At 35.1% G+C, this 16,221-nt stretch overlaps 1 protein-coding gene across 1 annotated transcript in view; it reads right to left on the bottom strand.

Annotated features, from left to right (window-relative positions):
• trpc4a (transient receptor potential cation channel, subfamily C, member 4a) overlaps nucleotides 1–15,588 on the bottom strand; it is a 62,907-nt gene extending 47,319 nt beyond the window's left edge. Inside the window, exons 1-3 of the mRNA XM_087807673.1 lie at nucleotides 15,256–15,588; nucleotides 8,060–8,268; nucleotides 4,094–4,312 (exon numbers count right to left, since the gene is read on the bottom strand). Coding sequence (XP_087663799.1) covers nucleotides 4,094–4,312; nucleotides 8,060–8,218 — 378 coding nt within the window. The 5' untranslated portion in view covers nucleotides 8,219–8,268; nucleotides 15,256–15,588. The remainder of the gene's footprint in view (nucleotides 1–4,093; nucleotides 4,313–8,059; nucleotides 8,269–15,255) is intronic.
• Between the last annotated feature and the right edge of the window lie 633 nt (nucleotides 15,589–16,221).

Genomic DNA, 16,221 nt, shown 5'->3' with positions numbered 1-16,221 from the left:
TTGTTGTGATGTGTGACTCTATTGTATCATCAGTGTGTGTGTGTGTTGTTGTGATGTGTGACTCTATTGTATCATCAGTGTGTGTGTGTTGTTGTGATGTGTGACTCTATTGTATCATCAGTGTGCGTGTGTTGTTGTGATGTGTGACTCTATTGTATCATCAGTGTGTGTGTTGTTGTGATGTGTGACTCTATTGTATCATCAGTGTGTGTGTGTTGTTGTGATGTGTGACTCTATTGTATCATCAGTGTGTGTGTGTTGTTGTGATGTGTGACTCTATTGTATCATCAGTGTGTGTGTGTTGTTGTGATGTGTGACTTTATTGTATCATCAGTGTGTGTGTGTTGTTGTGATGTGTGACTTTATTGTATCATCAGTGTGTGTGTTGTTGTGATGTGTGACTTTATTGTATCATCAGTGTGTGTGTGTGTTGTGATGTGTGACTCTATTGTATCATCAGTGTGTGTGTTGTTGTGATGTGTGACTTTGTTGTATCATCAGTGTGTGTGTTGTTGTGATGTGTGACTCTATTGTATCATCAGTGTGTGTGTTGTTGTGATGTTTGACTCTATTGTATCATCAGTGTGTGTGTGTGTGTTGTGATGTGTGACTCTATTGTATCATCAGTGTGTGTGTGTTGTGATGTGTGACTCTATTGTATCATCAGTGTGTGTGTTGTTGTGATGTGTGACTTTATTGTATCATCAGTGTGTGTGTTGTTGTGATGTGTGACTCTATTGTATCATCAGTGTGTGTGTGTTGTTGTGATGTGTGACTCTATTGTATCATCAGTGTGTGTGTGTGTTGTTGTGATGTGTGACTCTATGGTATCAACAGTGTGTGTGTGTTGTTGTGATGTGTGACTCTATTGTATCATCAGTGTGTGTGTGTTGTTGTGATGTGTGACTCTATTGCATCATCAGTGTGTGTGTTGTTGTGATGTGTGACTCTATTGTATAATCAGTGTGTGTGTGTTGTTGTGATGTGTGACTCTATTGTATCATCGGTGTGTGTGTGTGTTGTTGTGATGTGTGACTTTATTGTATCATCAGTGTGTGTGTGTTGTTGTGATGTGTGACTCTATTGTATCATCGGTGTGTGTGTGTGTTGTTGTGATGTGTGACTTTATTGTATCATCAGTGTGTGTGTGTGTTGTTGTGATGTGTGACTCTATTGTATCATCAGTGTGTGTGTGTTGTTGTGATGTGTGACTCTATTGTATCATCAGTGTGTGTGTGTGTTGTTGTGATGTGTGACTTATTGTATCATCAGTGTGTGTGTGTGTTGTTGTGATGTGTGACTCTATTGTATCAGCAGTGTGTGTGTGTGTTGTTGTGATGTGTGACTCTATTGTATCATCAGTGTGTGTGTGTGTTGTTGTGATGTGTGACTCTATTGTATAATCAGTGTGTGTGTGTTGTTGTGATGTGTGACTCTATTGTATCATCAGTGTGTGTGTGTTGTTGTGATGTGTGACTTTATTGTATCATCAGTGTGTGTGTGTTGTTGTGATGTGTGACTCTATTGTATCATCGGTGTGTGTGTGTGTTGTTGTGATGTGTGACTTTATTGTATCATCAGTGTGTGTGTGTGTTGTTGTGATGTGTGACTCTATTGTATCATCAGTGTGTGTGTGTTGTTGTGATGTGTGACTCTATTGTATCATCAGTGTGTGTGTGTGTTGTTGTGATGTGTGACTTATTGTATCATCAGTGTGTGTGTGTGTTGTTGTGATGTGTGACTCTATTGTATCAGCAGTGTGTGTGTGTGTTGTTGTGATGTGTGACTCTATTGTATCATCAGTGTGTGTGTGTGTTGTTGTGATGTGTGACTCTATTGTATAATCAGTGTGTGTGTGTTGTTGTGATGTGTGACTCTATTGTATCATCAGTGTGTGTGTGTTGTTGTGATGTGTGACTCTACTGTATCATCAGTGTGTGTGTGTTGTTGTGATGTGTGACTCTATTGTATCATCAGTGTGTGTGTGTGTTGTTGTGATGTGTGACTCTATTGTATCATCAGTGTGTGTGTGTTGTTGTGATGTGTGACTCTATTGTATCATCAGTGTGTGTGTGTGTTGTTGTGATGTGTGACTTATTGTATCATCAGTGTGTGTGTGTGTTGTTGTGATGTGTGACTCTATTGTATGATCAGTGTGTGTGTGTGTTGTGATGTGTGACTCTATTGTATCATCAGTGTGTGTGTGTGTTGTTGTGATGTGTGACTCTATTGTATCATCAGTGTGTGTGTGTTGTTGTGATGTGTGACTCTATTGTATCATCAGTGTGTGTGTGTTGTTGTGATGTTGTGACTCTATTGTATCATCAGTGTGTGTGTGTTGTTGTGATGTGTGACTCTATTGTATCATCAGTGTGTGTGTGTTGTTGTGATGTTGTGACTCTACTGTATCATCAGTGTGTGTGTGTTGTTGTGATGTGTGACTCTATTGTATCATCAGTGTGTGTGTGTTGTTGTGATGTTGTGACTCTATTGTATCATCAGTGTGTGTGTGTTGTTGTGATGTGTGACTCTATTGTATCATCAGTGTGTGTGTGTTGTTGTGATGTTGTGACTCTATTGTATCATCAGTGTGTGTGTGTTGTTGTGATGTGTGACTCTATTGTATCATCAGTGTGTGTGTGTTGTTGTGATGTTGTGACTCTATTGTATCATCAGTGTGTGTTTGTACAAAACTCTCTTTTCATTAAAATATTGACAAATGATCTTAAAATGATCTTAAGCTCCGCCCACTCAAAACACTTTCTGGAGATGAAATCTTGTTGACCATAACCACGCCCACTCTGCTGTGATTGGTCAAACATGGAGGTTTGTCACCGCACGTCATCAATCGGCTCCAAGGGACTCGTTGTATAAACAAAGCGGGCGTGATTACAGCTGGAGGAGGAGTGAAGCCATTATTACTTCATAATGGACTCTCGTAACCTCTCGTTCGCCCAGATTTCAGAGCAACTTTATAAAGTAATAAGTTTAAAAAAATGGTCACGATGAGGAACTTACTGCGTCTTGGAAAGGAAGAGTCAACAATTACTACATGTCAGGAGAGTTGGAGTTTTACATCAGATAACTCTTGTATCTGTTGGTTTATACCTACATTTAAAAATTACACAATCAAAAAGTTTTTAGTAGTTTTCGTGTAGTTTTCTAAAGACATGATGATTTTATTTTAGACGTTTTTTTTTTTTGCTTGTTCTTAACAGACCATGAACGTGAGCAGCAGCTGTTAAAAGCCATACTTTCATAACATCCCGAGATCCAGTTAAAACAACAAAAAAACAAACAAATATTTTCCTTTAAAATTGAAAACAAATACATATATTTTACAAAAACGACAGGTAAACAATAATTATGGGTGGCAGTGAATATACAATACATTTTCACTTTATATATATTTTATATATTATATTTCATCTTCTAGTTTATGTCGTTTTTGTGGGGGTTAAAGGTAAGGTAAGGTAAGGTAAAACTTTATTGAACATGTCCCAGCTACCCGGGGCAGAAGGTGGGCTACTCCATAAGACAGTCGACCTTTTTAGTTTTATTTCTGTTGTATATATATATATTTTTATACTTATGTTTTCACTTTTATGTGTTTTTTATTTATTTTATTTATTTATATATTATTTATTTATATTTATATATATTTAATTTATTGTATTATGATGATTTGTATCTATTATTTAATGTTATTATTATTTGTAACCATATAGTCACGATTGTTTTTAATGCTTATAATATGTGTACTTGTTTGTCTTAATGTTAATGAACTTGTCAGATGTTGTAAGGAATATCAATCAATCAATCAATCAATCAATCAATCAATCAATCAATCAATCAATCAATCAATCAATCAATCAATCAATCAATCAATCAATCAATCAATCAATCAGTGAGTGAAACACTTTCAATAAAGTTCTACCTAAACATAAGTGACTCGACACAGGAGCAGGTTTGTTCTCCTGGAGTCAGATTCAAACATCAGCCTTCATTTTCTTCTTAGCAGGAGCAGCGACTGTCGACCCAGCATGCATCAGTGCTTGACAGAGGCGTGAAGAAGCGTTTGGTTGGCGCTCACCTGCATGCCGCCGCTGGGCTTCTTGTGGTTGAGCAGCAGCTCCACGGCGCCGACCACCTCCTTCCTGATGGCGTGCAGCAGAGCGTCGCCGACGTAGACGTTGAAGCTCAGCAGCAGCTCGATGATCTCCAGGTTCTCGTTCTCGATGGCGATGAGCAGAGCCGTGCGGCCCAGCGGGTCGATGCAGTTGATGTTGATCTTGAAGTAGATCTCGGCCTCCTTCGGGTCGAGAGAAACAACATGGCGTACGAAGTTACGTATGAAGAGAACAAACGAAGGCGAAGATGGAAAACAAATACACTTAAATATCTTTTTCAGGCTTTCAAATCATATTTGGAATCTTATCGTAGTTTTTTTAGGGTTTATAAAATACAACGAGATTCAAGATAAAGTGTGTATAAAACTAATATTTACATTTTCTTATTTACAATTAACATTAATGGCATTTGTTCATTTTTGTGTTGCAATTAAAAAGTCCAGCGGCTAGATGGCAGCAATACATTACGTCCTCCTTCGTTAAAGGAAGAATGATACCCAGGCGATGACTGAGGACGAGAGGATACAGTGAGTCCAGCAGCTTTTAAAGCTGATGTTTGGACATATTTTGGTTTGAAAACAAATGAAAGCAGTTACGACTTTGTCAAGAGTCATGTGGTCTGTAAATACTACAACACCAGAGTCAAGTACTGGACAATACTACACATATATACTTGTTACTACGCTATAACATCACCAGTGTCAAGTACTGGACAATACTACACATATATACTTGCTACTACACTATCACAACACCAGATTCAAGTACTCGACAATACTACACATATATTCTTGTTACTACACTATCACAACACCAGAGTCAAGTACTGGACAATACTACACATATATCCTTGTTACTACACTATCACAACACCAGAGTCAAGTACTGGACAATACTACACATATATCCTTGTTACCACACTATCACAACACCAGAGTCAAGTACTGGACAATACTACACATATATACTTGTTACTACACTATCACAACACCAGAGTCAAGTACTCGACAATACTACACATATATCCTTGTTACTACACTATCACAACACCAGATTCAAGTACTCGACAATGCTACACATATATCCTTGTTACTACACTATCACAAAAGCAGAGTCAAGTACTGGACAATACTACACATATATACTTGTTACTACACTATCACAACACCAGAGTCAAGTACTGGACAATACTACACATATATACTTGTTACTACACTATCACAACACCAGAGTCAAGTATTGGACAATACTACACATATATACTTGTTACTACACCATCACAACACCAGAGTCAAGTACTGGACAATACTACACATATATACTTGTTACTACACTATCACAAAACCAGAGTCAAGTACTGGACAATACTACGCATATATACTTGTTACTACACTATCACAAAACCAGAGTCAAGTACTGGACAATACTATGCATATATACTTGTTACTACACTATCACAACACCAGAGTCAAGTACTGGACAATACTACACATATATACTTGTTACTACACTATCACAACACCAGAGTCAAGTACTCGACAATACTACACATATATACTTGTTACTACACTATCACAACACCAGAGTCAAGTACTGGACAATACTACACATATATATACTTGTTACTACACTATCACAACACCAGAGTCAAGTACTCGACAATACTACACATATATCCTTGTTACTACACTATCACAACACCAGATTCAAGTACTCGACAATGCTACACATATATCCTTGTTACTACACTATCACAAAAGCAGAGTCAAGTACTGGACAATACTACACATATATACTTGTTACTACACTATCACAACACCAGAGTCAAGTACTGGACAATACTACACATATATACTTGTTACTACACTATCACAACACCAGAGTCAAGTATTGGACAATACTACACATATATACTTGTTACTACACTATCACAACACCAGAGTCAAGTACTGGACAATACTACACATATATACTTGTTACTACACTATCACAAAACCAGAGTCAAGTACTGGACAATACTACGCATATATACTTGTTACTACACTATCACAAAACCAGAGTCAAGTACTGGACAATACTATGCATATATACTTGTTACTACACTATCACAACACCAGAGTCAAGTACTGGACAATACTACACATATATACTTGTTACTACACTATCACAACACCAGAGTCAAGTACTCGACAATACTACACATATATACTTGTTACTACACTATCACAACACCAGAGTCAAGTAATGGACAATACTACACATATATACTTGTTACTACACTATCACAACACCAGAGTCATGACAATACTACACATATATACGTGTTACTACACTATCACAACACCAGAGTCAAGTACTCGACAATACCTCATATATATACTTGTTACTACACTATCACAACACCAGAGTCATGTACTGGACAATACTACACATATATACTTGTTACTACACTATCACAACACCAGAGTCAAGTACTCGACAATACTACACATATATACTTGTTACTACACTATCACAACACCAGAGTCAAGTACTGGACAATACTACACATATATACTTGTTACTACACTATCACAAAACCAGAGTCAAGTACTGGACAATACTACACATATATACTTGTTACTACACTATCACAACACCAGAGTCAAGTACTGGACAATACTACACATATATACTTGTTACTACACTATCACAACACCAGAGTCAAGTACTGGACAATACTACACATATATACTTGTTACTACACTATCACAACACCAGAGTCAAGTACTGGACAATACTACACATATATACTTGTTACTACACTATCACAACACCAGAGTCAAGTACTGGACAATACTACACATATATACTTGTTACTACACTATCACAACACCAGATTCAAGTACTGGACAATACTACACATATATACTTGTTACTACACTATCACGACACCAGAGTCAAGTACTCGACAATACTACACATTTATACTTGTTACTACACTATCACAACACCAGAGTCAAGTAATGGACAATACTACACATATATACTTGTTGCTACACTATCACAACACCAGAGTCATGTACTGGACAATACTACACATATATACGTGTTACTACACTATCACAATACAAGAGTCAAGTACTCGACAATACCTCATATATATACTTGTTACTACACTATCACAACACCAGAGTCATGTACTGGACAATACTACACATATATACGTGTTACTACACTATCACAACACAAGAGTCAAGTACTCGACAATACCTCATATATATACTTGTTACTACACTATCCCAACACCAGAGTCAAGTACTGGACAATACTACACATATATACTTGTTACTACACTATCACAACACCAGAGTCAAGTACTGGACAATACTATACATATATACGTGTTACTACACTATCACAACACAAAAGTCAAGTACTCGACAATACCTCATATATATACTTGTTACTACACTATCCCAACACCAGAGTCAAGTACTTCTTTAATTTGTTTTGAAAACAAAATATGTCCAAACATCAGCTTTAAAAGCTGCTGGAGTCACTGTATCCTCTCGTCCTCAGAGAGGATACGGGATGTAATGACTGCTGCCATCTAGTGGTTGGAAGTTTAATTGCAACAGAAATGTATAAACGCTGTTAACATTGGAATTCTAATGTCTATGTTAATTCTAAAAAAAAGTTCAGGGTTGGATGATAATCTGTGTTCAGTCTTTCAGAAACACTTCATCGGTCGTGAGAACAGATGAACTAAAGGTTCCAGTTTAACCATCATTATCACACATTCAATCTGAGACACATCTGTGCCACGAGCATCATCCATCGTTTAGATTCATGTGTTTTTTATTGATCCATCCATCATCTTAATAGATCCTGATCGTTGACGACACACACACACACACACACACACACACACACACACACACACACACCTCCAGAGCCTGCTTGACGCTGCCATAGTCGCCCTTCTCCACGGCGCCGAGGTAGGCCTTCTCCAGAGGCGAGAGCTCCGACTCGGCTCGCACGATTCTCAGAGGGATGCGATCCCGGAACGAGGAGCAGCCGGTGCGCCGGTAGTACAGCTGGGACATCACCTCAGGCTGAGGCTGCTGGAGCCTGGAGCTCCATGATGGACCAAAGACTGGTGGAGACAAAACATGGACGTCCCGTCAGACACTTTTCTTTCACCCATCCTGATGAAAATCGACCATTTGTGGAGCACAAACAAACAAACAAACATGTCTATAGAAGTCAATAGTATCGTAATATAAGTACAATAGTGAAACATTTATATCAGAAGTACATCATTGATATCAGATATTGAATGATTGAATTTAACATGTTAAATGTGGAAAAATGTGTTGTTTTTTTGTGTTTTGTGTTTTTTTAAATTCATTTAATTTAATAATTTCTATATTGAAAGTTTTAATTTTTTTTTTTTAATAATTGAAAATATAATGTCTATATTAATATCTTGAAATTTGATCTATTATATCAACTTTTTTTAATTTCAAAAGCTACGGATTAGAAAATAAGGAATTTGGAGAAAAAAAGTATTGTTTTATTATTATTATTATGTCTAAAAGTAGTATATATAATAAAAAAATTATTAAAATGAATTATTATGAATGCATAATATATATATATATATATATATATATATATATATATATATATATATATATATATATATATATAGTGTGCATATATATATATATATATATATAATATATTTTAAAAAATAATTCAACTTTTAACTATAAAAATTATTATTCATATTTTTTGTATGTATTGTGTAAATTAAATGTATTTAAAACAAATCCTAAAATAAGTTTTTAATTAAATGAATCCATATTCATTTAACTTTTAACCGGCATTAATACAAAAAAGTTTTCATTAAATTTAAAAGTCTGTAACAAGAATAAACTTGTTTATTTTGAAAATATTCGACTTTTAAAAATTAAACTACTTAACCTTTTCATTAAATTATTGTAAAATTATGATTAAAATACTTCAATAAGAAAGAACATGACATTAAATTCAACATTCAATATTGTGATGACACTGATCCACTTTCAGTCTGAATGTTCAGCTTCAGTTCTTCACTTTTATCAGGTATTTCTTGATTTAACTTGATTTAACTCAAGTGAGAAATCAAAACTAAGCAACATTATGAGCCAAAAGTTCATCGGTACAATCATAAATTCCTTCAAAATATTCAACAATTAAACACACTTTTTTTTAAAACAAATATAAATGAACATCTTGATTATAAAGACAATTTTAAATGGTTAATTTCAGTTTTATAAATTGTATCCTCAGTTGGAAAATATGAGCGAATATGAATATAAATTGAGCACAAAAGTATATGTTTGCCTCTGAACAAACTTCTGTGTATCAATGTAAGAGATTCATAACAAGTCGACTAATATTTGCTGTCCTTGACGTTGCAGGTGTTTTCTCAGTGATGCTAATCTGTGAGTCTATGTTAAGCTGGTGTGGTCCAATGAACACACTGAGCTGAGATTAGCGTGGATCCAACTGTTAATATGAAGAAAAAACAACTGGTTTGTTGTTTTTTCTCGAGCCATAATCAGCTTCCAGAGCCGTAAACCAAAAATGAGCAGCATCATCATAAATCGTGTGGATTTATGTCGGCTTTACAGCCAATAAACCCATAAAGTTTTGCTGTATTTTGTGTTTTATTGAGATCCCACTTTTCATGAGCAGTGGATTGCGTCAGCGTCGTAGCTCGCCTGCAGTTCTTCACTCATATTTAATGTGCTCCAGTGCAGCACCGACGCTCACAACAGCCTGGAAAAACAAGCGTACAGAAGCAGCAATTCAATCCTTAAAGCACATTAAAAAAGTACATTAACACAACCGCAAAACACTAGTTATCTACACGTCAATACGTTCACTCTGGTAACATCGTCTTCGGGTAAAAACCCTCGTGCATGTCGACAACCGGCCGATAAGAAACAGCAATTTTGAGGAGAACTTTAGATAAGAATGAACTTCACTGTGGATTCCTGAAGCTCTGCAGTGATTCCTCATGCGGGGAAATAACTCTCCGGTGTTTGCCATCGATACTAAACGGATCAGTAGTTTTCTCCCGTCGGGAAAAGGGGATTTCAATTAATTGTATGATTTACGTTGATTTGTTCCACGTAAAGAGATCAGGACTCGAGTGTTTTCACCGTTAATAAGAGGGTTTTTAGTAGAATTTCCTAAAAAGGTTGTGTTTCTGTGACAAACGCTAGCGTCTCGGGTGCGTTGACGTGACATGTTTATCCTCACGATGAAGCATCTTCGACCCACAGTTAGACCTTCACCGGTGAACGCTTGCCGGAAACTATAAACACAAGAAAAGCTTTTTTTTTTTCTTCTGGTCAACATTTGAATCCTCGAGATGCCTTTTAAGGAGCTTCAACACTCGGGGGTTTAACCGTGGAGTACAGTCGCTTCAAAAGTACTATTTAGTTCAACTACGTATCATGTTGTTCTGCAGGTTTTCACAAACTCATTTGAGATCAAATATATTTGTCACATATTGCTCTTGACAACTCCATTGAGATAAAAAATATTAAACTAATCATTTGGAAATATATCTAAGAATTGTATTACTAAGTCAACTCCAAATACAAATTTGTTTTCTTCTCTTTTGTTTCGTATTTCGTATATAATAATATGTAAATTATATTATTTTATTGCGTGATAAAACTTTAAATGTATATTTTGAGAGTTGGCAACGTTTTTTTTTTCTTTAGAATCTTGAAATATATATATATATATATATATATATATATATAAATGAAGTAATATACAATCAAATCAAGCTTATTTTAAAATGTCCTTGTATTTAATCATTTTATAAATTCTCCATCTGTCACTTTTCTTCTTTTTATACGATCAAAACGACACGACACGATATGATATCATACGATAGATACGATATCATACGATATCATACGATAGATACGATATGATACGATAGATACGATAGATACGATCGATAAGATATACATACGATATGATACGATATGATATGATATCATACGATATCATACGATATCATACGATATCATACGATATCATACGATATCATACGATATCATACGATAGATACGATATGATACGATATGATACGATATCATACGATATGATACGATATCATATGATATCATACGATATCATATGATATCGTATGATATCATACGATATGATACGATATGATACGATATCATACGATATGATACGATATGATACGATAGATACGATATGATACGATATGATACGATATGATACGATATGATACGATATCATATGATATCATACGATAGATACGATATCATATGATATCATACGATATCATACGATATCATACGATATCATACGATATCATACGATAGATACGATATGATACGATATGATACGATATGATACGATATCATATGATATCATACGATAGATACGATATCATACGATATCATACGATAGATACGATATGATACGATAGATACGATCGATAAGATATACAAACGATATGATACGATATGATATGATATCATACGATAGATACGATATCATACGATATCATATCTATCGTTTGATATCGTATGATATCATACGATATGATACGATATGATACGATATGATACGATATGATACGATATGATACGATATCATACGATATCATACGATATGATACGATATCATACGATATCATACGATAGATACGATATGATACGATATGATACGATATCATACGATATCATACGATATCATACGATATCATACGATATCATACGATAGATACGATATGATACGATATGATACGATATGATACGATATCATATGATATCATACGATAGATACGATATCATACGATATCATACGATAGATACGATATGATACGATAGATACGATCGATAAGATATACAAACGATATGATACGATATGATATGATATCATACGATAGATACGATATCATACGATATCATATCTATCGTTTGATATCGTATGATATCATACGATATGATACGATATGATACGATATGATACGATATGATACGATATGATACGATATCATACGATATCATACGATATGATACGATATCATACGATATCATACGATAGATACGATATGATACGATATGATACGATATCATACGATATGATACGATATCATATGATATCATACGATATGATACGATATGATACGATATGATACGATATGATACGATAGATACGATAGATACGATATCATACGATATCATACAATATCATACGATAGATACGATAGCTACGATATCATACGATAGATACGATAGATACGATCGATAAGATATACATACGATATGATACGATATCATACGATATCATACGATATCATACGATATCATACGATAGATACGATATGATACGATATCATACGATATCATACGATATCATACGATATCATACGATAGATACGATATGATACGATATGATACGATATGATACGATATGATACGATATGATACGATATCATATGATATCATACGATAGATACGATATCATATGATATCATACGATATCATACGATATCATACGATATCATACGATATCATACGATAGATACGATATGATACGATATGATACGATATGATACGATATCATATGATATCATACGATAGATACGATATCATACGATATCATACGATAGATACGATATGATACGATAGATACGATCGATAAGATATACATACGATATGATACGATATGATATGATATCATACGATAGATACGATATCATACGATATCATATCTATCGTTTGATATCGTATGATATCATACGATATGATACGATATGATACGATATGATACGATATCATACGATATCATACGATATCATACGATATGATACGATATCATACGATATCATACGATAGATACGATATGATACGATATGATACGATATGATACGATATGATACGATATCATATGATATCATACGATATGATACGATATGATACGATATCATACGATAGATACGATAGATACGATATCATACGATATCATACAATATCATACGATAGATACGATAGCTACGATATCATACGATATCATACGATATCATACGATATCATACGATATCGTACGATATCATACGATAGATACGATATCATACGATATCATACGATATCATACGATATCATACGATGGATACGATATCATACGATATCATACGATCGATACGATATCATACGATAGATACGATATCATACGATCGATACGATATGATACGATATCATACGATAGATACGATATGATACGATATGATACGATATACTACGATATCATACGATATCATACGATATCATACGATATCATACGATAGATACGATCGATACAATATCATACGATATACTACGATATGATACGATAGATACGATTCGATATGATATGATATGATACGATATCATACGATATCATACGATATCATACGATAGATACGATATGATACGATCTATACGATATACTACGATATCATACGATATCATACGATATACTACGATATCATACGATAGATACGATCGATACAATATCATACGATATACTACGATATGATACGATATGATACGATATGATACGATAGATACGATTCGATATGATATAATATGATACGATATGATACGATAGATACGATTCGATATGATATAATATGATACGATATGATACGATATGATACAATAGATACGATTCGATATGATATAATATGATACGATATGATACGATAGATACGATTCGATATGATATAATATGATACGATATGATACGATATGATACGATATGATACGATATGATACGATATCATACGATATCATACGATCAATACGACACCATACGACACGATACGATGTGATACGAAGTGATACGATGTGATGGATGGATGGATGGATGGATGGATGGATGGATGGATGGATGGATGGATGGATGGATGGATGGATGGATGGATGGATGGATGGATGGATGGATGGATGGATGGATGGATGGATGGATGGATGGATGGATGGATGGATGGATGGATGGATGGATATAGGATGGTTTTTTTCTATCCAGGAGAGAATATTATTGTCCAAAAAAAAAAGGGATGAATAAACTTATGGAAAATGGGAATAAAAGAGGAATAATTCTTCTTTAAAAATGCATTGAGAAGATTAAAAGCATCTTTGTGATTTTTTTGAGCCATGTCTGTTTGATTTAAATCAAACCTGAAGCATGATTCCACTCATAACACTGCGAGCGCCTCAGGCTGTTAATGTATTGTTGTCCATGCATGTCAAGAACAGATGATCAGAAACGTGGCGTCTGTTCAAACACGTTTCTCTGGATCAAGGCTGTCGTGTAAACGTAAGCGTGGATCACTTTGAAAGAAAGACCAATAAGTCCAAGACTGTACAAGCAAGTGTTGCTAAACAGCTGCAGATCAATGGATTTACCAAGAGAAACTATAGAAGGATTTAACCTCTTTCATCTTTCACTGGCAGAGCAAAGAACATATTCTGTACTTTATTTATCCTACAACTTACAAATGAAATTGGTTTTAAAGTTTAAAACATCACCTGCAAATATGATTAGAATTTTTAAATAAAATAGTCCATTCATATTTTTATTGTGTAGCATTTATGATGCTAAATTCACAAATCTTATAATAAAAATTGACAAATTATTTTTCAAAAAGAACAGATTTTAGGTCAGTTGGAAGACAGAAGAGTATTTGACAATAAATACATAAATATGACATAAATACATATAAGTATTATGGATTAAAATCACACTAGGCTTGGTGAGGAAAGTTTATGGTGCACGTATTTATGACCCAGTTAACGTTACATCAGGACATAAAAGAGAATCCATGGCACATTAAACACGGAGTAAAACACTGATGTGCCAAAGAATAGTTGCGCAAAAACGAAACGACTGTTTTTTCTCAGGACACAAATATCTGACACTTGTTTATTCACCGCCTGCCTGAGCTCCACGTATTTATTTCTGCAGAAGCAACTGTGGCAACACGTCCTTCTCACACACACACACACACACACACACACACACACACACACACACTCACACACACATTTACCTTCTGAAGTGGAGCCTCTTCCTCAGAAGAGCTGGAGAGAAACGCGCAGACATGGAACTTGTTAAAAACCCTCCAGATGTGCAAAAGGCTGCAGAGCTTCTCTCTCTTCTATTAGACGCGGATTTTTTCTGACGCGTCTTTTCCTTGTTTGCCATCATTCCCAGGGACTCCTGCCGCGCATTCACATGTGTCGATCACGACGTTCTTGCGCTGAAATGTCAGCCAAACAAATCCTGGACTCGAGAGAGAGAGAGAGAGAGAGAGAGAGAGAGAGAGAGAGAGAGAGAGAGAGAGAGAGAGAGAGAGAGAGAGAGAGAGAAAGAGAGAGAGAATAAAAAACAAGTTTCCTCCAGAGAGACTCCCCAATAATCTGCGGTTATTTGCGCAGTTGGAGGGAAAACACCTGTTGGTTTGATGGAGTATGGAGAGAGTCAGTGCACGTTTGGGAAAACACGAAGAGAGAGAGAGAGAGAGAGAGAGAGGGGGAAGAGAAAGGAGAGAGAGAGAGATCAGCCAGATGCGCAGCAGGAGGTCTGCGGAGATGCGGCTGCGGACTAAACGTGCGCACTTGGAGATTTTCAACCTTTTTTTTGAGCCAAGATACATATTTTTCATTGGAAAAAAATCACAAGGCACAACACTTGTCAAACATGGTAAAAATAAATGATACTCTGTGTTGCCGAAATTAACATTTTTAATCAATTTCATCAAAGTGTCTTGAATATGAATCAAATAAACGCATAGAAGTACTTTATAATCTTTTGTATTAATATAATTCATGTTTTTAGACCAATCAAGAGGTTGAAAAACACTGGATTATGAAACATAAAAATCTCTAGAACTGGAAGAATATCTGTGTTTTTCTCATAGTAATAAAACCCTCTAAATTTCCCCAAAAACTACATCACCAGACTGGAGCAAAATCCATACAATAAAAGAATGAATAGAGTTTAATTTATTTTGAAA

Source organism: Callionymus lyra, chromosome 14 (genome assembly GCF_982586985.1).
Source record: "Callionymus lyra chromosome 14, fCalLyr1.hap1.1, whole genome shotgun sequence".
Taxonomy (NCBI): Eukaryota; Metazoa; Chordata; class Actinopteri; order Syngnathiformes; family Callionymidae; genus Callionymus; species Callionymus lyra.
This window is presented reverse-complemented; position numbering and strand designations above follow the sequence as displayed.